This window comes from Cervus canadensis, chromosome 9 (assembly GCF_019320065.1).
Source record: "Cervus canadensis isolate Bull #8, Minnesota chromosome 9, ASM1932006v1, whole genome shotgun sequence".
Taxonomy (NCBI): domain Eukaryota; kingdom Metazoa; phylum Chordata; class Mammalia; order Artiodactyla; family Cervidae; genus Cervus; species Cervus canadensis.
The window spans coordinates 3,113,958-3,136,143 of NC_057394.1; the positions used below are offsets into that span (position 1 = coordinate 3,113,958).

Genomic DNA, 22,186 nt, shown 5'->3' on the forward strand with positions numbered 1-22,186 from the left:
CCCCATGGACTGTAGCCCGCCAGGCTCCTCTGCCCACGGGATTCTCCAGGCGGGAATACTGGAGAGGGTTGCCATGCCCTCCTCTGGGGGATCTTCCCCACCCAGGGATCAAACTCAGGTCTCTTCACTCTCCTCTGTGGGCAATGGGTTCTTTACCACCAGCGCCCCCTGGGAGGCCCTCCTCCTCCTCACGCACCCTTTATTTTCTCTCACAAAAGTTCTCATAAAATCACGAGCGCACCATTCTTCTTGAATCCGGCAACAAACAGCCAGTGAACCAACACTCAGGACGTCTGAAGTTGACGCGCAGCTTTATCAGAGCGTGGCTCCTCCTCGCCGCTCGGCCAGGAATTCACCGCTGGGTTTGGACCTGCCCACCCACCACCCTCTGCCCCCTTTCTCCCCCATCCTCCTCTGAGTGCGTATCACGCTCTTTGCTGTTTCATCCTCATCCTCTCCAAGCGTGGACCCGTCCTTGCAGGGAGGCACACGGGGTCAGGCGGTCGGTGGAAACGCATACATCGCAAAGACGCCCCCTGCACGGCCATCCTGTGACCAAGGCCCCCTCATTCTAACAAACACGGTCTGCCTCCCCTGCAGAAAATCAGTGCCCCCCAGCTTGGGTGTACGGTTCATCTGAAGCCATTATTAACCGAATCTGTTCCTAATGCACCATAATTGCTCAAATATCATGTCCCATTATTTCAAAGTGAAGTGAATGAAAGTCACTCAGCCGTGTCCGACTCTTTGCGACCCCATGGACTATACAGTCCATGGAATTCTCCAGACCAGAATACTGGAGTGGGTAGCCTTTCCCTTCTCCAGGGGATCTTCAAAAGATGACCCCAAATTAGGAATTCACAACCAACGTTACATCCAAAATATCCCAAAGGAACACTAATTCTTATACATGTGCTAATCTATTATTCTGACCTGAAAACTAGAAAAATAGAAATATTAAGATAATACACATACAACAAACTTCACCTAAACACTCAATAAATGATAATAACCCTGTTACACAGATAGTTCAAATCTAACACTGTATCCAATTATTCTCCTAAAAGAAGTCACCATTTCCTCTCTGAAAAATAAGAAGAAACTAAGACTGCTAAAATGCAACCACAATTAGAAGGCAGAACTATCAAACTGAAGATACATAATCACTTACCGATGGGCATGTAAATTATTAAGGTGCAGTCCATACTTCTCTTCAGCAGATAATCCATCCATCAGTAAGTAGAAGATGAGAAAATTGCTCTGGCCAGGAGGCTGTGAAACAAGTCTGGATTTCTCTAGCATATACGTAAAAATTCTGGCTGGTTAAAGAAAAGAAGAGGAATTCTGTTAAATGGCATTATTAGTTTCAGGTCCGTACATTCACACATATTAATCAGAAGAGACAGGAATGCAGCTTCTTTTCAAACACAGACTTTTTAAAAAAACAAAATAATGGACTTTATTTTCAGAGAAACTTTTTAGGTCCAGAAAAATTAAGCAGAAAGTACTGAGAGTTCCAATATATCCTTTCTCCCTTCCCTAATAAATTGATTCCCCTATTATTAATATCTTGCATTAGAGTGGTACATTGGTTAAAACGAATGAACCAATACGGATACACTATTATTGACTAAAGTCTGTAATTTAAATTGGTATTCACTTTTGTGTTATATAGTTGTACAGGTTTTGAGAAATATATACAACATGTGTATAGACTGTATGGTTGAATGGCGTCACCGACTCAATGGACATAAGTGTGAGCAAGCTCTGGGAGACTGAAGGACAGGGAGGCCTGGCGTGCTGCATCCCTGGGGTCGCAACGAGCTGGGCACGACTGAGCGACTGAACAACGATACGCCATGAGTGCGCCATGACAGCGTCATACAGAATAGTTTCACTGCCCTGAAGTCACCGACACACGTCCTGACGCCTCCCTCTCCCCAGCTCCTGGCAACCGATGATCTCTGCGCTGTCACGACAGTTTTGCCTTTTCGTGAATGTTATATAGTGGGAATCACACAGTAAGTACCCTTTTCAGACTGTCTTCTTTCACATAATAATACGTATTTAAGGGTCCTTTTTTGTCCTCTTAAGGCTTTATAGCTTATTTTTTATCAGTGAATACTAGTCCATTGAATGAATGTACTACAATTTGTTTATCTAATCACCTATTAAAAGACATCTTGGTTGCTTCCGGTTTTTGCAATGATGAACATTCGTGTCTACACTACGTGGAGATGTTGTTTTCAACTCAGCTGAGTCAATGCCAAGGAACGTGCTTCGCGGATCATGTGGTAAGACTATGATCAGCTTTGGACGACACTGCCAAGCTGTCTCCCAAAGTAGCCGGACCATTTTGTGTTCCCATAAACAACAGATCAGAGTTCCTGTTGCCCCACCTCCTTGCCAGTATTTCATGTTGTCGGTGTGTGGGATTTTAGCGATTCTAACAGGTGAGCGGTGGTACTTCATCCTTGTGCTAATCTGCGTTTCCTAGGTGACATATAACACAGAACATTCTTTCACATTCTTATTTCCCATTTGTCTGTCTTCCTTGGTGATATGTATGTTGAGATGTCCGTTTTAAAAACTGGGGTGTTTTCTTACTGTTAAATATTGAGTTCTTCATATATTTTAGACAACAATCTTGTCTTAATTTTTTTCTTTTTAATTGGATGATTGCTTTACAACATTGTGTTGGCTTCTGCCATACAACATGAATCAGCCACACGTACACGAGTCCCCCCTCCTAGACCTCCTCCCCACACCCGCCCACCCCACCCTCTGCTCATCACAGAGGCGGACCCCCGTGCCCGCAGAGCAGCTTCCCACTGGCTCTCTGCTGTACACGCAACAGTGCATGTATGTCAGCACCGGTCTCTCTCTACACGCAACAGTGCATGTATGTCAGCGCCGGTCTCTCTCTACACGCAACAGTGCATGTATGTCAGCGCCGGTCTCTCTACATGCAACAGTGCATGTATGTCAGCGCCGGTCTCTCTACACGCAACAGTGCATGTATGTCAGCGCCGTTCTCTCTACACGCAACAGTGCATGTATGTCAGCGCCGGTCTCTCTACACGCAACAGTGCATGTATGTCAGCGCTGGTCTCTCTCTACACGCAACAGTGCATGTATGTCAGCGCCGGTCTCTCTACACGCAACAGTGCATGTATGTCAGCGCCGTTCTCTCTACACGCAACAGTGCATGTATGTCAGCGCCGTTCTCTCTACACGCAACAGTGCATGTATGTCAGCGCCGGTCTCTCTACACGCAACAGTGCATGTATGTCAGTGCCGTTCTCTCTTTACACGCAACAGTGCATGTATGTCAGCCCCGTTCTCTCTTTACACGCAACAGTGCATGTATGTCAGCGCCGGTCTCTCTACACGCAACAGTGCATGTATGTCAGCGCCGGTCTCTCTTTACACGCAACAGTGCATGTATGTCAGCGCCGTTCTCTCTTTACACGCAACAGTGCATGTATGTCAGCGCCGTTCTCTCTTTACACGCAACAGTGCATGTATGTCAGTGCCGGTCTCTCTACACGCAACAGTGCATGTATGTCAGCTCCGGTCTCTCTACACGCAACAGTGCATGTGTGTCAGCGCCGTTCTCTCTACACGCAACAGCTGCATGTATGTCAGCGCCGTTCTCTCTTTACACGCAACAGTGCATGTATGTCAGCGCCGGTCTCTCTACACGCAACAGTGCATGTATGTCAGCGCCGGTCTCTCTACACGCAACATGCATGTATGTCAGCGCCGTCTTCTTTACACGCAACAGTGCATGTATGTCAGCGCCGTTCTCTCTTTACACGCAACAGTGCATGTATGTCAGTGCCGGTCTCTCTACACGCAACAGGCATGTATGTCACTACAAACAGTGCATGTCAGTATGTCAGCGCCGTTCTCTCTTTACACGCAACATGCATGTATTCAGTCCGTCTCTCTAACGCAACAGTGCATGCTATGTCAGCTCGTCTCTCTACACGCAACAGCATGGTGCAGCGCCTTCTCCTCTACACGCAACAGTGCATGTATGTCAGCGCCGGTCTCTCTCTACACGCAACAGTGCATGTATGTCAGCGCCGGTCTCTCTACACGCAACAGTGCATGTATGTCAGCGCTGTTCTCTCTACACGCAACAGTGCATGTATGTCAGCGCCGTTCTCTCTTTACACGCAACAGTGCATGTATGTCAGCGCCGGTCTCTCTTTACACGCAACAGTGCATGTATGTCAGCGCCGGTCTCTCTTTACACGCAACAGTGCATGTATGTCAGCGCCGTTCTCTGATTGCCCCACCCTCTCCTTCCCCCACTGGGTCCAAAGTCCCTTCTCTGTGGCTGCATTCTTTACAAGAGCTAGGGCGTGGAAGCAACCTAGACGTCCATCGGCAGATGAATGGATAAAGAAGTTACACATATACACAATGTACATATACACAAAGTTATGTATACACAATGGAATATTATTTATCCATAAAAAGGAACACGTTTGAGTTCATTCTAGTGAGGTGGATGAATCTAGAGCCTGTTATATAGAGTGAAATAACTCAGAAAGAGAAAAACAAATTCTGTATAGTAATGCATACAGAATCTAGAAAAACAGTTCTGATGAACCTATGCAGGGCAGGAACAGACATGCCAACCTAGAGAACAGACTTCAGACAACTATCTTTCATCAGATGTGTCTTTTGCAAATATTTTCCCCACGCCTGGGGCTCACCATTTCATTCTCTTAACAGTGTCTTTCATAGAACAGAAAATTTTAATTTTAATGAAATCGAGTCGATGTCACAGACTGTAGATGATGAAAGTCCATTTAAAGTAGGTGGGAAATGATGAAAGTATGTAACATGGGAATGACAACCTTGGCTCTGCTTCAAAGATAGGGCTGGAAATTCAGACTCTGGTGTTGGTCAGAACTTTTGACATATATTTGACATGCTGACAATTCTACTGTTTCTGGAGTATGCTTTTCATTTGAATTTAGGTTTATTCTTATCAGTGTGAATGGCAGTAAATAGCTGCACATTTCAATTTTAGATGCAATTGTGAATGACTATAGTTTTCCACTTGGAACCAAAAATTTATGATCAATAATTTTTTTGGATCCTAATAGCAGTTTTAGGAAGGCAAATAAATTCAATTTCCCCTACATTTGAACTATGAACAACTCATATAATGAGTTTGCAACTAATTATTCTAGAGTCCAGTCTCTAAAAGCAAAAATGTGAGGTCTCCAATCTTTGGTTTTATACAGTGAATCCAAGTGAACCAATGGAATCATTTCTTCAGTGCTTTATTCCTGTAAATCTTGTGAGTGGTCAATTTAGTCTCAGAATGATGTTCAGTGTTTTAAAAGGCTCAAAATTAATAAATCTTATTAAGAAAAGTTGTCTCACTGAACACCTTCTAGAAAGGTTGCCATGAGTGCATAAAGAAAAACTCTTTCAAAATAGCCCTTTAGCAGAGGGGGTATAGCTCAGTGGTAGAGCATTTGACTGCAAAATAGCCCTTTAATTAGTGGTATTAAAGCCCAAAAGTGATAAAATTAGAAAGAGGTGGTATAGTTTCTTTTCCGTTTTTCCATAAGCATTGAATAAGGCGGTAAATTTCAAGTTGAGGTCTAAATTATTAAATTTTACTTTTCTTTCTTAAGCAAAATCCTGAAAACACGTTCCATTGGTTATTAATAGTATTAACCCTGAAGTAGCTAACGGCTAAAATCTGCACTCCTAGGAAACAATCTGTCAGAGCGGTCCCTACTGTGGTTTTCTGGGCACTAACTAAAGACATGCCAGGTGAAAACAGAGGACCTTCATTCATCCTTCTGATCACCAAGCTTCTACCCTCAGAGAAAAGACTGACCTGATGCCCATTTGTTCAAGCCAACACACAAGCTTAATTTAAAGCAGCATTCAGAACTAATCAAATTCCACATCATAAAGTGACATCAATACACTTCATCTTTCCAAAATGGAATAATTAGTAATCATCCTAGTTAGCTCATCTCCAGCAGTGAATAAAATTGCTGTGGATTAGCAGAATTCTGATCAGTATATATATATATTTTTAAGTCCATCTTGAAGGAGCTTTTAGATGGAAGAAAACACAAAACAACCAAAAATTCAAATTTTCATGAGACTCTTATATTCTTCCAAGCGGGGCAAGTGCAGGCCTTTTTGTTGTGCCTGAAATGACACTGGAATACTGAAAGGAAAATGATAGGCTTTGGAGCTAGAAAGGTTTCTGACTCATTCATGGAAGTGTGCATAGACAGAAAGTTCTTACTTATTTCTCGAGTTTTCAAGACTTGTATGTTTTTAAAAGTGTTTTATGTCAGAAATAGTCTTGACTGGAAATATGCTGTGATCCTCCACATTCTATGTGAGCATGTCTTCCAGAAAGTTTCACAACCGAAAACACACATGTCAATATGTATGTTGGCAGATTATATATAACATGCAGCGAAAGCATTTCATAGATCTGTACCCATATTTGACCACGAGGAAAGGAGCTGGGGGAGAGAACCCTCCCTCTCCTTCAAGACGGAAGATGCCCTTGGTGTTAAGGGAACTTTCCCACTGACGGAAGCGGGTCTCAGGGAACCTAGAAAGATTATACTGTCAAATAAGTAACCAGATGGGGGGAAACCCTGGGCTAAAAGCCAGGCTACAATGTTATTTATTGATTAAAATTTCTTCAAATTAAGAAACAATCCTTACTTTACTGTAGCAGATGTTTCATGAAACTGAGACGTGTATTTTTTATGATATAATTTGTGTTTGAATGCCTGATCAAGGAGTTGGCGTTATAGAGGTATCAAAATAGTATCAATAAAGGAAACAGACAGCATCTGTCACCCTTAAATGAGTAAGACAGCATTCCCAGTATAATAAAATCACATACGGCTGTGAGAGCTGGACCATAAAGAAGGCTGAGCGCTGAAGAATGGATGCTTTTGAATTCTGTGCTGGAGGAAACTCTTGAGAGTCCCTTGGACTGCAGGGAGATCAAACCAGTCACTCCTAAAGGAAATCAACCCTGAATATTCATCGGACCGGCTGAAGCTGAAGCTCCAATACTTTGACCACCTGATGCGACGAGCTGACTCACTGGAAAAGACCCTGATGATGGGAAAGATTGAAGGCAGGAGGAGAAGGGGACGATAGAGGATGAGATGGTTGGATGGCACCACCGACTCAATGGACCTGAGTTTGAGCAAACTCAAGGAGACAGTGAAGGACAGGGAAGCCTGGAGTGCTGCGGTCCATGGGGTCGCAAAGACTCAGACACAACTTAACAACTAAAGAACAACAACAATAAAATCATTACAACTATTATATGTGTTCATAATTTAAGGAAATTGCTGTTCAGTTGCTGAGTTGGGTTTGACTCTATAAAGCATAAAATGAACCTGTAACCTACATATATTTAACCTAAATTGAGGTGTAAAAACCTTACTCCAGTTTGATTAACTATTTTAGTGAATGCTTAAAATTCAGAAGGCTTTTACCCGGGACTAATTTGAATAACTCAGCTCCCTTTAAAAACCATGTAAAGCAAATTAAATTAATACCTTTTAGAGTTTTCATTCAGAAAAAGGGCTCTTGGTGATGAAGTTATTCAAAACTCAAAAGTCAGATCTTACAGTTTCTTGAAGTGTTCAGAAAGTGCCTGTTTTTGGAGGTGATGATGATACTTTTCTTAGACTGAAAATAATTTTGAAGAGTAAAGACGAACACAATAGATCTGCCCTTATTCTCTGTTGTGGGGTGAATCGTGTCTCACAAAAAAAAAAAAAGAAAAGAAAACACTTAAGCACTGGCCCTGGGCCCTGGGACCCCCAGGCGTGAGGTTTCATCTGAAAGCAGGTGCTGGCAGACGCACTCCGGCTGAGACAAGGCCAGGCTGAGAGGCACGCGGTTTCCAGATCAGAGCAGCGTCTCCGGGCCTGGCATCTCACACTCACCCATTCTCGTCCAGGCTCTGCCTGGTCTCAGCTCTAACCTCTCCATCCTAAGAATAAGCTTAGAGCCTCTATGGGGTTTGATCCAGGTCACAGAAATAGGGGCAGAGGTAGAACTGAGCCTGGGACTTGCAGAGTCTGAGCTGAGTGCGACCATCGGCTTCAGCCACTCTTTGGAATCCAACAGAGACTTGTAACCACTCAGCTGCCAATCCTGGGCTCACACTCCTTTGTGTGTGTGCTCAGCTGTGAAGTCGTGTCTGACTCTGTGCGACCGCATGGACTGTAGCCCGCCAAGGCTCCTCTGTCCGTGGGATTCTCCAGGCAGCAATACTGGAGTGGATTGCCATTTCCTCCTCCTGGGATCTTCCTGACCCAGGGATCGAACCCATGTCTCCTGCAATGGCAGGTGTATTACTCATCACTGAACCGCCTGGGAAGCCCGACGTTCCTTTAGAGCTTTACTAGTCCTTATCCTCTGTTAGAGTTACTGCTATAAACTCCTTCCACCCTTGATTCATTTGCTCACTCTGGATCTACTGTCCACTGACTCTGCCAGACGCAGTGCTAGACCCTGCGGATGCAGCAATGGTCACAATGACATGCTGGTGGGGAAGAGAGTCAGAAAGACACGTCTTAGCCCCTGGACGACCCTGCAGGCCTTGAGAAGCAGGATGCAATCCAACTGACTTCAAAGCAAACACCCAACACAACGGTATAAACAGAATCATCCAGTAAAACGTAGAATAACTGTTTTTTAGAAAGATAAAATGTACCGAGCGGAATGGGTCCTAACCCAACATGACCGGTGTCTTTATAAGAAGAAAAGAGACCCAGGGAGAACCCCCGCGAGAATGCAGGGCAGCGCGATGTCTCTACAAGTCAAGGGTCAGCCAGAAAATCAAGGACAGAATCTTCCCTGAGAATCCGAGATGGCTCAGCCCTGCTGCACCAGCATCCTGGGCTCGCAGCCTCCAAACCTGTGGAGGAGCGCTCTCTGCCAGGGCGTGGCGCTTTGTTACAGCGGCTCCTGGTCACTAACACCCTCCGTCTCCTCCTGTCGACTCTGTGTATCGTCTGCCGCCAGCACCGGGGGACAACAGTGCTAACGAGCCGCTCTTCTTGGCATCGGAAGATCTCATCAGTGTTAACACAGACCACTTATTTGGACCTAGAGGACGTGGAGCAGGGGGAAGGTCCGTAGCATCCTCTGGTCCAAGCTCTGCATCGCAGGTTGGATGGTCTTTAGCACACTAGCTCCTGCTCTGCGTCCTGCTTGAACGTTTGCAGGGGGTGGGAGACAGCGCACCACAGTCACGAGCAGGCTCCTCCTCTGGAACCTCGGCCGACTCTCTGCCGCACAAAGAATCCGTCTTTCTATTCAAGACGCTCTCCCCGTGGGGGGTGAACATTTGAAGACACTCGTCATGACTCGCTCGAGCCTTCGGCTTTGCAGTGTACATTGTAGTTTCTTCACAGTTCACTCCAAACACAGAGGGCCCTTGCATTCTCCCTCTCCTGATAAGCATCCTCTGAACATTCCTCGTCTTCCTCTTAAACAGAGTAAAACTAAGATCTGAGCCCACAGACTGCTCCCTTTAGCCTCCTCTGAACACTCGTGTCCTAGGCATTAAACATCTATTAATGTAGCCTCAACAAGCACCAACGTTATATGCTTCTTTATTTATTAGCAGTTGTTTTATTCTTCAAATTAAATGTATATATATATATATATAAACTACTTCAAAATCAATTTGCCACATTTTAAAACGAACGCAGCAGGAGGCTGCCCAGCAAACATAGGTGACAGGACTGAATGAAGGTGAGCCTCAGAAAAGGATGGGGGGAGAACCACAGGGCAAGTGCAGCCTGCGGGGTGCCCTCCCCCGTGGGAGCCTGGACCAGCACGGTCCTAGGAGGAGGCGCTCAGCTGCAGGCCGGGCTGAGAATACACTGATGCCCTCAGCTCTGCACTGACGCCGGGCGCATCCCAGCCTCCGGGAGTGCCTCCGGTTCACCCGCGGGAGTATTTATCGTCCCCGAGTCCCAGCCTGCAGCCTGGGACGCAGTCTGACAGTGCGGCAGCTCTGCGGGGCTGCCTACTCCTTAGCACAAGGCTCCCCTGGAAAGCCTGCTACTTCTTGTCTGGATGGCAGACGCTAATCTTCTAAATTAACATGCCTGAAGAGGGCGTGTTAAACTCTATCCAGAAAAAAAGTAAACGAAGTGAGGAATGGATAAGACCGTCAGAAGGACTTCCTGGGTGGCTCAGATGGTAAAGAGTCTGCCTGCAACGCAGCAGACCCAAGTTCGATCCCCGGCTCGGGAAGATCCCCTGGAGGAGGACATGGCCACCCACTCCAGTATTCTTGCCTGGAGAATTCCCACATCTGGAGGAGCCTGGAGGGCTCCAGTCCATGGGGTCGCAAAGACACAACTAAGAGACTAAACAACGAGACCGTCAGAAGCCACTCAGTGTATCTCCGTCTTGCAAAGGGAATACTGAATCACGAAGACGCTGCATCTCCTCCAAGGGAATCGTGCATAAACCCGAGTGTCCAGCCGTAGTCGGGTTGGGTTAGAACCACTGCTTTCAGATGTCAGTGTCTGTCGGAATTGCCAGGGAATCCTGCTGAAGATTCCCAGTCCCGAGGGTCAGGGTGGAGCATGACTCTGCAGTTCTAACAAGCTCCCCGATTATGCCCTGTGCTTATCTTTGGGTCCCCTGGAGGGACAAGGGGCTGGAACATGGGCTTCTGGAACTCCCCGAGCTCCCAGCTTCTGTGGCTCCAAGCCCTGGTGCCTGAAAAGCTCAGGAGGAATTAATGCTCCTAAATGCAGTGATCCCTTCACTTGGACGGATGTCCTCACTGGGATGTCACAAGCGAAGCTGTGAAAACCAGAGCCTGATGCGTAAGACATCTGTCCTCTGAGGTTTTCCTAAATGGTAGACCTCCAAGTAGATCTCTTAACCATGGATTAAAAAATCAAAAACAAAACAACAATTTTCCTATTGCAGATTTAAACCTCTAACTTTAACAGCTAAAATTATCCTTCCCTACTACTTTTATGCATATTTTTTTAACCAAATTTCATTTAGTCATAATGGGATTTAGACATAAACTAACTGCAAAATACAGGTTTGTTGTTGCTTAGTCGCTAAGTCGTGTCCAACTCAGTGTGACCCCATGGACTGTATCCCGCCAGGCTCCTCTGTCCGTGGGATTCCCAGGCAGGAATACTGGAGTGGGCTGCCATTCCCTTCTCCAGGGGATCTTCCCAACCCCGGGATCGAACCCCCATCTCCACTACTGGCAGGCGGATTCTTTATCACTGAGACAGCTGGGAAGCACACAAAAAAAGGTTATTTGTTTCTAAGCTTTGGTCAGAAGTGACTTTCGTTTCCTGAAGGGAAGATGGGGTAATTTGAAACGCCAAATAAAACTGGTCTATTTAAAAGGTCATTACAATTAGCGATTGTTTTTGTGCCGACAGCTGTTACAAAATTTTGAAAATTAATAATTCTTCCAAGTAGATTCAGGCACTCTGCATACAGTTGTATTCATGTTATTAATTTGGATGTATACTCTTTTTTGATTTGAAAGATATAAAATCGTTAAGTTTATTTTAAATTAGTTGGGTTTTAAACAGGAACCGCTTGTTCAAAATATACATTAAATATGTAAATAAAATTAGAAACAGTTAGGTTTTGGGTTAGTGATTATTTTGACTTTTGACTTGTTTTAATTCAATCATTTTAAGATACAGATTCAGTGCTATTAAAAGTAGATTTCACTGTATGTTGCCTGAAGGAATTACATGCTCAAGTCATACTTTATTTAGAGTATTTTGGTTTGCTCCTCTGTTTGGCAAGTGTGATTCATTTCGGCTATTTTTGGTTTGGTTTCATGTCACACGGTCTGTACAAACACTATGGTAGAAGGTTCACCTTGCATTTCAGAGTATTTTTCAATTTGCGGTAATTTTAGAACTCATAACTTGACACCCTGGATGTGCACGCTGAAACACTGTACACGCACAAGTGCACGCACACACATGCACACATGCACATGTGCACACAAATGTACACACAAGCACACAAATGTACACACATGCACACACGCACGCGCACACACATACACAACAAGCACACACGCACACACACACATGGGCACACGCGCACGCACGGACACGCACACGCACACACGCACACACACGTGCACGTGCACATACGCACACATGCACACGCATACACACGCATGCAGGTGTACACATGCACGCACGCACATACACACATGTACACACATGCGCGCACACACACACCAGTCACTGTTGCTGCCATGCTCAGTGTGTCTTTGACCCCTTCTTGTAGCTCCTGAGGTCTCCTTGTTAATTTTACACTTACCTCCAGTTAAGTGCTTTTTCCGCTCACAGAACTGTAGTTCAAAATACTTTATGAAGCAGCTGGACAGGTCATTAAGAGTGGTCCTGGCATGTCCAAATGCTTCTAAGATGCTCATGACCTGTAGGAAAAGAGAAAAAGTTACTGTGCTATTCATGTGCTTAAATAAAATGGGATAATTATAGCAAAGAGACAGGAACATTCCATCAGCTAAGAGGTCATCCACTGCCCATACAACACAATGTTGCATTTTTAAGGTCACTCTTTCCTCAAGTGCAAACTGTTAACATCCTTCATCCCTACTGGTAAATAATGGTAACAAGAGAGTGATGCACACAGCACACGACTGCCTTCCTCACACTATCCTCTCAGGGAAGTGGAGGATGGCACTCTCTTCACACACACACACACACACACACATATGCACACACACACACACAACTCAGCATGTACTGTTGGTTTTTTTCAACTTAAGAGTAAAAGTGCTTCAGTAGCTTTGGAAGGAGGAATTAGAGTTAATTTATGCAATGATCAGAATTTCTTTTAAAAATAACAAATTCACTTACACATATGTTCATAACCTTCCTTTTAACCCACATTTATTGTGCCAGGTACCCTTTCGCATCCCAATCCCCTAGGCCACCCTCCCACACCCTGTTTTCGCTCCATGCCAACCATTCTCCCCGCAGAAGCAGGAATGGGAATTGCAGATGAAGCCTTGGACCCAACATGTCTTATCACGAGTTGCTACTGCAGAGATGGCTGTTTGCAGCTTTAAAGTGTTCTTACTACAGACCCTCAGAAAACCCTGGCCTCTGAAATTCTCTCTTGATGTATTTCCTTAAAAATGCTATTCTTTTCTCACAATTAATTGTACCTGTGATAATGAAGATGAACAAGCAATTCTCCCAAAAGAATGAAAATCTGGAAGGTTCAAAAGTATTTTTCTGGATCTTTCAAGATGTGCGTGCATGTTCAGTTGTATCCAACTCTCTGTGACCCCATGGGCTGTAGCCCTCCAGGCTCCTCTGTCCACGGGATTCTCCAGGCAAGGATACTGGAGTGGGCTGCCATGCCCTCCTCCATGGGATCTTCCCGACTCAGGTATCGAACCCCCGTCTCTTGTGTCTCCTGCATTGGCAGGGGAATCCGTTCCCACTGCACCACCAGGGAAGCCATCTTTCAAGATACTGACAAGGTACCCGCAGTTCCTCCGTCAGCCACTGGAGGGCCACAATAACACCTTATTGATACACTGGGCGGTGGTTTACAGTTTCTGAAGACAGCATTTTTTTCAGAATTTTATTCTAAATTAAAAAATTTTGCAGCTCCTCTTTAACTTTCTGGATACAGCTCTACTAAGGCATTCAATTCACCTAGAAGTATCTTATATTGTGAAAGATTACAAAACATTAATTATAATCACAAGTCAAAGTACTAAATGTTGGGCAAGCAGTTAAAAATATGAAAATGTCTGTTTTTGAAGTCTGAACTTTTGGAGAGAAACAATAAATCTTTACAGAAATTCTATGATTTAGGTCTTTTTATAATAACCTAATTTTAAAGCTCACAACAGTGCATTGTTAGTAGTAATAGCAGAAATATTTCTGAAAAGTAATTTTGAAAGAGTACTTATGAAGGTCCTATATTATGCCTTTTTCCCAATAACTTAATATGAAATAAATATATAGCAAGATTATACTGTAATTATATCACATTTAAACCTTTATAATAGTTCCTTCAAATAATTGTTTTAAAACTCATAAAAAAGAAAGAAATAAAATTTTTTAAATGTTTTTTGGCTTCTAGTTACATTGGCATTGTATCTCATAATACACTGATAGAAAATGAATATAAAAGGTAATTAATGACATGTGCCTAGAAAGGAATTATAGGGTAAATAATTCAATGTATGTGCCTTGGAGTAAGAGACACCTGCCCCCACACTCCAACTCTGCTAATGACAAATGCTCTAACCTTGAGTGAGGTTTGTAAATTTCCAAACCTCATTTCCTTTATTCTAAATAGAACAACGCCATCAGCAATTATCAGAGTCCAGTGTATGAAGTGTTCAGCTTGGTGCCTGTAACATGGTAAGCATTCAACAAACAGCAGAATTTAATTTTGCTTTTGTTGATAATAGTAGAAAACATTTATATTGCACATTATATTGTACTGACTATGTGCCAGGAACTATATATATATATATATATATATGCATACATGCATGTATATTCATATGTATATCTGTACATGTATATCATTATACATAAAATTATATATAACTATATACACATACATATGTATGTATGAATGTATATGCATGTATGTGTATATTACATCTTTTAATCCTTACAACTAGAGTCTCCATTTTATAGAAAAGGAAATTGACAAATCTAGAAAATTTCCCAAGATTGAAAACATAAATAGTGGAGCTGGGATTAAAACCTAAGCAACATCTTGGGCTGGTGCATTTAGTCACTGTAACAGAATAACAATAAAGATATAAAGTGACTAAAACCCCTGAACGCAATGTAAATGCGTGGCATGCCTTCATTGTGCACCACTGTATACACATTGGCACCACTGATCCATGATTCAGGGTTAAACTGAAATAACGAGTGGCATTTTTAAATCTTTAATCATCCTCCTGGCCAATAGGTGGCAGCAAACAAATGTGCTAAGAGAAACACTGCAAAAAAAAAAAGCAAAATTGATTCTGTTCTGCTACTGGACTTTAAAACAAATGAGAATACTGTGTCACAATAAAACTTTAAATAAAAATATAGGCAAAGGGAAATATGTATTTCCTCAGTATTCACTGAGTCACATTTTATTGGCGTGATTTGTTCCCATTTATAGTGGAATTTTTTTCTATAAAATGTTCAGAGTTCTGCCATTAAAAGCTGTGCCCTATTATTATGGTAGTAGTTAACCAATCGGCCTTTCTAAAAGTAAACACTTGTACCCTCCTCGCTAAAAGATAATGGCTTAATTAGGGTGACCCCATCACTCAGCTCTGTACAAACAGTTGCTCAATAAATGCTGATTTAAGGAATTTCAATGGAATTGAATGTCTCAAAGTTGAAACTCACTTGGACCAGAATTAGTGAAGAAAAGTCCCAGGCAATTGTGTTTTTTCCCAAAACATGAATTTCATGTTCCAATAAACCTACTGCCGTGGAAAGTCCCTGTTTCCACAGCCTGAAGCTCAAATACAGGGACTAGAAACAACTGGTCTCTTAGCTGACCTCAGCTGTTCTGAAGTTGCCCAGAGAAACCCAAGTCATGCCCACAGTGACAGGATTCAAAGCCACACTGCTTGGCCCCACTCAGGTTGGCCCCAAAGGTTAGATTACTTTGAGCTGTGCCGTAGAATTATTCATGTGCTGAGTGCGTAGATCAAGTGTAATAAATGGTCATGAATTAAAGTCATGAAGGAACACATATGATACCACAGATACATTGTAGAGGGATTTACCGTACTTTTTTTGTAAAGAGAAAAACTGGGAAGAGTTTCTCCTTATGATCTGTTAAACATGTTGACAGAACTTGCTAGAACAGCGTGAAGACAAGAGAATCAAACTATTGCAGGTGTCTCCTTGAATAAACTGTCTGAGTTTTACTGAGTGAAATTGGACCGCTCTCTCTGAGCTGCCAACAGGCTCTCAATTAGCTCTCAGTAATTCCCTACAAAGGATGCTTATCTGGTCAATCCCCACAGAAATATCCTACTTACACCCCAGACTGTCTCTTTATCGGTAAAAGTAATCAACTCTAATCATATTACATATTTTCAGTTCAACTGTTCTGAACAAAAAGAAAAGAATATGTCTACACTATTTTGTGTGTGTGTGTTTTAACTTTTTTTTTTTTCATTTATTTTTATTAGTTGGAGGCTAATTACTTTACAATATTGTAGTGGGTTTTGTCATACATTGACATGAATCAGCCATGGATTTACACGTATTCCCCGTCCCGATCCCCCTCCCACCTCCCTCTCTACCCAAGCCCTCTGGGTCTTCCCAGTGCACCAGGCCCGAGCACTTGTCTCATGCATCCCACCTGGGCTGGTGATCTGTTTCACTATAGATAATATACATGCTGTTCTTTCGAAACATCCCACCCTCACCTTCTCCCACAGAGTCCAAAAGTCTGTTCTGTACATCTGTGTCTCTTTTTCTGTTTTGCATATAGGGTTATCATTACCATCTTTCTAAATTCCATATATATGCGTTAGTATACTGTATTGGTCTTTATCTTCTGGCTTACTTCACTCTGTATAATGGGCTCCAGTTTCATCCATCTCATTAGAACTGATTCAAATGAATTCTTTTTAATGGCTGAGTAATATTCCATGGTGTATATGTACCACAGCTTCCTTATCCATTCGTCTGCTGATGGGCATCTAGGTCACTTCCGTGTCCTGGCTATTATAAACAATGCTGCGATGAACATTGGGGTGCACGTGTCTCTTTCAGATCTGGTTTCCTCGGTGTATATGCCCAGCAGTGGGATTGCTGGGTCATATGGCAGTTCTATTTCCAGTTTTTTAAGAAATCTCCACACTGTATGGAGAACAGTGTCTACAATATTTTAAAATACACTCAAGAAAATAAATCTTAACTTAAACAATACTCATTTGCATAGGGCCTCAATCTTTTTCCCTTTATTGCCACAAATTTTGACCAACTTGCGGTTAAAGTGAAGTGAAAATCATTCAGTCATGTCTGACTCTTTGCAACCCCATGCACTCTAGCCCACCAGGCTCCTCTGTCCAAGGGGATTCTCCAGGCAAGAATACTAGAGTAAGTAGTCGTTCCCTTCTCCAGGATATCTTCCCGACCTGGGGATCAAACCCAGGTCTCCCACATTGCAGGCGAATTCTTTACCGTCTGAGCCACCAGGGAAGCCCTACAGTTCAACTTAAAGCCTATTAAGATGCCTCCCCTTTTATTTGCAAGTCACATTGTTTCTGGCCCCACCATAGCCTCCAACTCAAACCAGTGACTTACATGCTTAAATTTGGAATCGAAAATAGGCCTGCTGGAGTCAGACCTGCAGGTGAGGTGTCTCATTATCTGTTTGCTGGCTTCAGACTTTCCAGATCCTCTTTCTCCACTAAAATAAGACAAAAAAAAAAAAAAAATAGACGCTTCCTGTTATATAGTAAAAAAGGAACCAGAAAGTAATTCTCAGACACAAAGAAGGTAAGCAAATGACATGACGACTTTCAACGAGAACATGACGTCATTTGACTTTTCTATTTGATTCATTCATTAGTATAAATGCAGAAAGCCGCATGGCAGTCAAGGCAATCGAGGGAAGCTACATATTAATACAAACACCAGTCTTGAAAGAAGAAAGAAATCGCCTCAACTAAGCATCACAAAATCCCTGCGGTCACTGATTTGTTCTTCATTTCTTGACCCTTGAATGAAAAAAAATTTTTTTTCTGAGTTAACGGGTTGATACATGGCATCATTAACCTTTAAAGATGTCCCAAAGGAACACTAGTTCTACAGAATGTTAACAAAACTTAATACTGATAGAAAAACAATCCCATGAGCAAGGACATGTAGAAACAGCAGATTTCTTCACTGATGAAACATGCTTGGCATTGGGAGCTCTGTAATCGGCAGGTTCCCAAAAGATGTCACTGGCTCTTCAGAGCTTCGCTAAGAACTAAAGTCTTTGACATGAGTTAAGTGGATTCAGTGAGAATTTAGGGAAGGCTGTGGATTTGTGACGGTCATTTTAGGGGAGGCTGGGGGGCCTCCAAAAGCCTCCTGAGGTGAGCGGCAGTGGATGAGTGCGGCTGTGAGTGTGGGCGGGCGGCACTCAGGCTCAGAAGCCAGACTGCTGGACTCACATCCCAGGGAGACCCCGGACTAAGTAGCTAATGCTTCTAACACTCAGCCCTTGACATAAAATGACAGCAAACAATGATCCTAGTAACATGCATCCTACCAGATCACTAAAGCGATGAACAAGGTAACACGTGGGAGGCACCCAGCACGGGGCCTGACACCTAGTAACTCCCAAAAATATCAGTCGTTTTTACTGTCAACACTACTACACACTCCTTGCCATCTCCCAATTAAAAAAAAAAAGAGAAAGTCTCCCTTTTTGTCTAAACAAGACCAGGAAACCCAACAGATAAAGCAGATAAAAGGAGAATTTCTTGGCTCAAGAATGCCTGGGTCCCCTAACCCCCACCCGGGGGACCCTTCAGAGCAAGTGGAAAAACAATCACTTGCATGCTATTTTGAAAACCACAACACTAAAGTCTGCAACACGTCGATCTGACCATCCATGGAATTTTGATGGCGTTAATAATATAAAACTATATAAAGAAGTGCTTATTTACAGATTTAATGTTACTTGGGTTCTTTCCAGGCTTCCCTCTTCACTCTTTGATCTCATTCTGATTCAGGCTGTGCAAAGCTTTATTTACATGTTCCATCTTCAACTGATGCTATTGAGGATGACTATGCATAGACGGGTATTCAAGGATGTCCCCCTCTCATGGAGGTGTAGCCTGATGTAAAACATAATTCTCAATGCAGATTGTACTTTGATACTTAAATATTTCTTTAATTCTTTATCACTACACAGTCACATTTCACCCTTACTTCTTGCCTTACCTTTTTTTTCGCTCCAATGTAAATGACTCTCCTGAGCATCTTGACATTTAGGAACTAACATTGGCATTGCATTCCAATAAAGATGGCTTTGGGTGTGTAATTCTGGTCATACGAGCAAGGGTAAACACCTAGAAGCAGCCGGGAAATTTCACCTCTGCAAGCTGCTACAGCACCACATTTTGTAGAAAGGTGGAATACTAGTCCCAGACGCCTTTCTTTCCCAGTGTTTTCTGAGGTTTGAAAGCAAGGCGCTCTGGTTCTAAGCTGTAAATCTTCAAAATGAATTGAGCTTCAGGTTAAGTTTGTTGAAATCGATCCAGCCACACCCGGGGCCGTTTGTAATAACAAAGATGTTTCTCCTCTGTAGCAAGTCAAGTGTACTCACTGCAAAGACTTACAGGGACACAAACCGATGAGGAAGTAAATAAACGTACAGCAGAAGACATGTGGACAGGTTTACTGCCAAGCTCCTGGGGCAGAACCGAGCCCGGGGCGGGGGCGGGCGGCGGGCTCACCTGAGGATGAAACACTGGGGTCTCCGCTCCTGGAAAAGCTGGTGGAAGGCTCTCTCCGCGCAGGAGAAGATGTGAGGCGGCAGGGAGGGGTTGCGCTGCCCCGCGCTGCTCAGGTACAGCTCAGAGACCTGGAGAACAGGGCCGGCATCTCTGTCAAAAGGATCCCTTCCCCCACGAAGACACGGATACATTTCCAATACACAAAAGCACAGAAATCTCTAATCTTGAGTCTCACTTGTAAACACAAACCATTTGTGCAATGATGCCCTTCTCAGGCACATTTTAAGCATCTCTAATGATGGCTCTGTCTGGTCAAAGCTATGGTTTTTCCAGTGGTCATGGATGAATGTGTGAGTTGGACTATAAGAAAGCTGAGCACTGAAGAATTGATGCTTTTGAACTGTGGTGTTGGAGAAGACTCTTGAGAGTCCCTTGGACTGCAAGGAGATCCAACCAGTCCATCCTAAAGGAGATCAGTCCTGGGTGATCATTGGAAGGACTGATGCTGAAGCTGAAACTCCAGTACTTTGGCCACCTCATGCGAAGAGTTGACTCATTGGAAAAGACCCTGATGCTGGGAGGGATTGGGGGCAGGAGGAGATGGGGACGACAGAGGATGAGATGGCTGGATGGCATCACCGACTCGATGGACATGGGCTTGGGTGGACTCCGGGAGTTGGTGATGGACAGGGAGGCCTGGCATGCTGCAGTCCATGGGGTCACAAAGAGTTGGACACAACTGAGTGACTTTCACTTGATCACTTGATCCCATATAGATCAATACAGAGTGTGGAGAGGAGTCTCCTCTACCACATGGTAGGTCTTTATTGCTTACGTCACCTATTTTATACACAGTAGTATGTCCAATGCCCTCCTCTTCCTCCTCCCAACCCTTCTCCTCCTCACCCTCCTTCTCCTTCATCTACTCCTGTAACACCCAAAATGACACAGGTAATTCTTGCCCTAGTCAATCCTACTTCCATACGTCCGCAGACAGCCCAGGGATGAGACTGGGGTCGGACTGGGTGGGATGAGGAGAGTGGGCAGGTTTCAAGGCAGCTTTAAAGCAGCAGCGGAACTGACTTTTGCTAAGAAGAGTGGAGGGTCGGGCGGTGAGGGACCCTGTTTTACCCAAGAACTCTTTCTGTGATGGTTCTTGGTTGATTCCCTGGGAGTTTAGAGAGAGGAACGTCTCCCTCTCCCTCTCTCTCCCACCCCACCTCCAGCACCTAAAGGGCATCCTTGCTTCAACAACACACGCTCCCTCCTTTCCTCTCCTGCTCCCACCAAGGATTCTGCCCATCATGGCATTTTTGATCCCAAAACACTTGGCAAAAATCATACTGTGCTTTCAGTTGCCTGAATACTTTTTCAAAAGCAGTTTCTCTTTTAATTTTGACTCTCATGATTAAAGCTGGAAAGGCTAGGAAAATGTGTAAAGGCAGTACCGTCCTGTCTGATCCAATCGCCTAAACATCATAGGGCTCTTCTGAAAGCGTTCAAGGAAGAATTCTAAACCAACTGACCTTGAACTAGTCGAAAATGCATGGGAACACAGAGTTAATATAATACTTGATTTTAGAAGTCTGTCTAGGGACTACAGTCATAAAAATCACACATTATAAGTGCAAGGGAATCTTTTGATAAAATAACATTCCTTTTCAATATTTTCTCAGAAAAAAATAAAGTCACTATTATGTAACCACTCAGGGCAGAATGTTCTGAGAAGCTTGATGTTACTCCCTATTTTGCTTTTTCTTCTTAATCATTTGATATTTAGGTATGTCTAGTAAGTGGTTACTCTACATTATTAAAGGACATTTTAAATTTTATACTCACCACGGTGGAATAAATTGGAATCTCCTTGAATGGATTAACCAGGAGGAGGATATCCCCAATAAAAGTCTATTAAATGGAAAGAAAGGAAATTGTTATCAGACCATATAAATAGCACTTTTAAAGTTAAATATTATATAATTTTAAAATCACTGAGCAAACGATAGAGAATAAATAAAAATCACACTTTAGCATCTTGTGAATTGTTTTAAAAGTTTGTAAATAAATAGAAAACTCAAATTCACATAAAATTAAACCAATAAGCTTGTCTCATTAAACACATAACAAGTGAAATGACGGTCTTAAGTAATTAATTGAACACACAGACAAAATTTTGAAATAAATAACTACCAAGTGGAATAATTAACTTACATAGAACACTATTACCAAGAACCACACAAAGTAAGTTCATTTAAATTGAATACCGACCAGTTCCATTACACTTAAAGAGTCTGAGTCACATAAAGTACATTCTCTGACCATGGATTATGATGCAAATTAACCATGGACAGCTAGAAAATCACCAAATGTGTTGGTATTATACATTTGCAAATAACCTATGACTCAAAAAGAGAAATCATAATGCAAATGAGAAAGCATTTTAATTATGATATATTGTAACATGTGAGATGCTACTAGAGGTATACTTGATATGAAAATGATTGCCTGTTAAAAAATAAGACAGGCAGGTAATGATCTAAGTAAATGTTTCTAGGAACTCATCAAATTACATGAAATTATCAGAAATAACTAACCAACAAATGAGCAGAAATGAACGGAATTAGTAAACAAAAGCCATGGAGTGAAAAA

General features: G+C 43.0%; 1 protein-coding gene across 3 annotated transcripts in view; it reads right to left on the minus strand.

Annotated features, from left to right (window-relative positions):
- Nucleotides 1-22,186, minus strand: part of MYO16 (myosin XVI) — a 501,160-nt gene that overhangs the window by 231,237 nt on the left and 247,737 nt on the right. For all 3 annotated transcript variants that reach the window (XM_043477832.1, XM_043477831.1, XM_043477833.1), the window contains 5 exons: nucleotides 21,380-21,445; nucleotides 19,541-19,668; nucleotides 17,394-17,499; nucleotides 12,382-12,499; nucleotides 1,172-1,319 (listed from right to left, as the gene is read on the minus strand). In XM_043477832.1, the coding sequence (XP_043333767.1) occupies nucleotides 1,172-1,319; nucleotides 12,382-12,499; nucleotides 17,394-17,499; nucleotides 19,541-19,668; nucleotides 21,380-21,445 (566 nt within the window). The remainder of the gene's footprint in view (nucleotides 1-1,171; nucleotides 1,320-12,381; nucleotides 12,500-17,393; nucleotides 17,500-19,540; nucleotides 19,669-21,379; nucleotides 21,446-22,186) is intronic.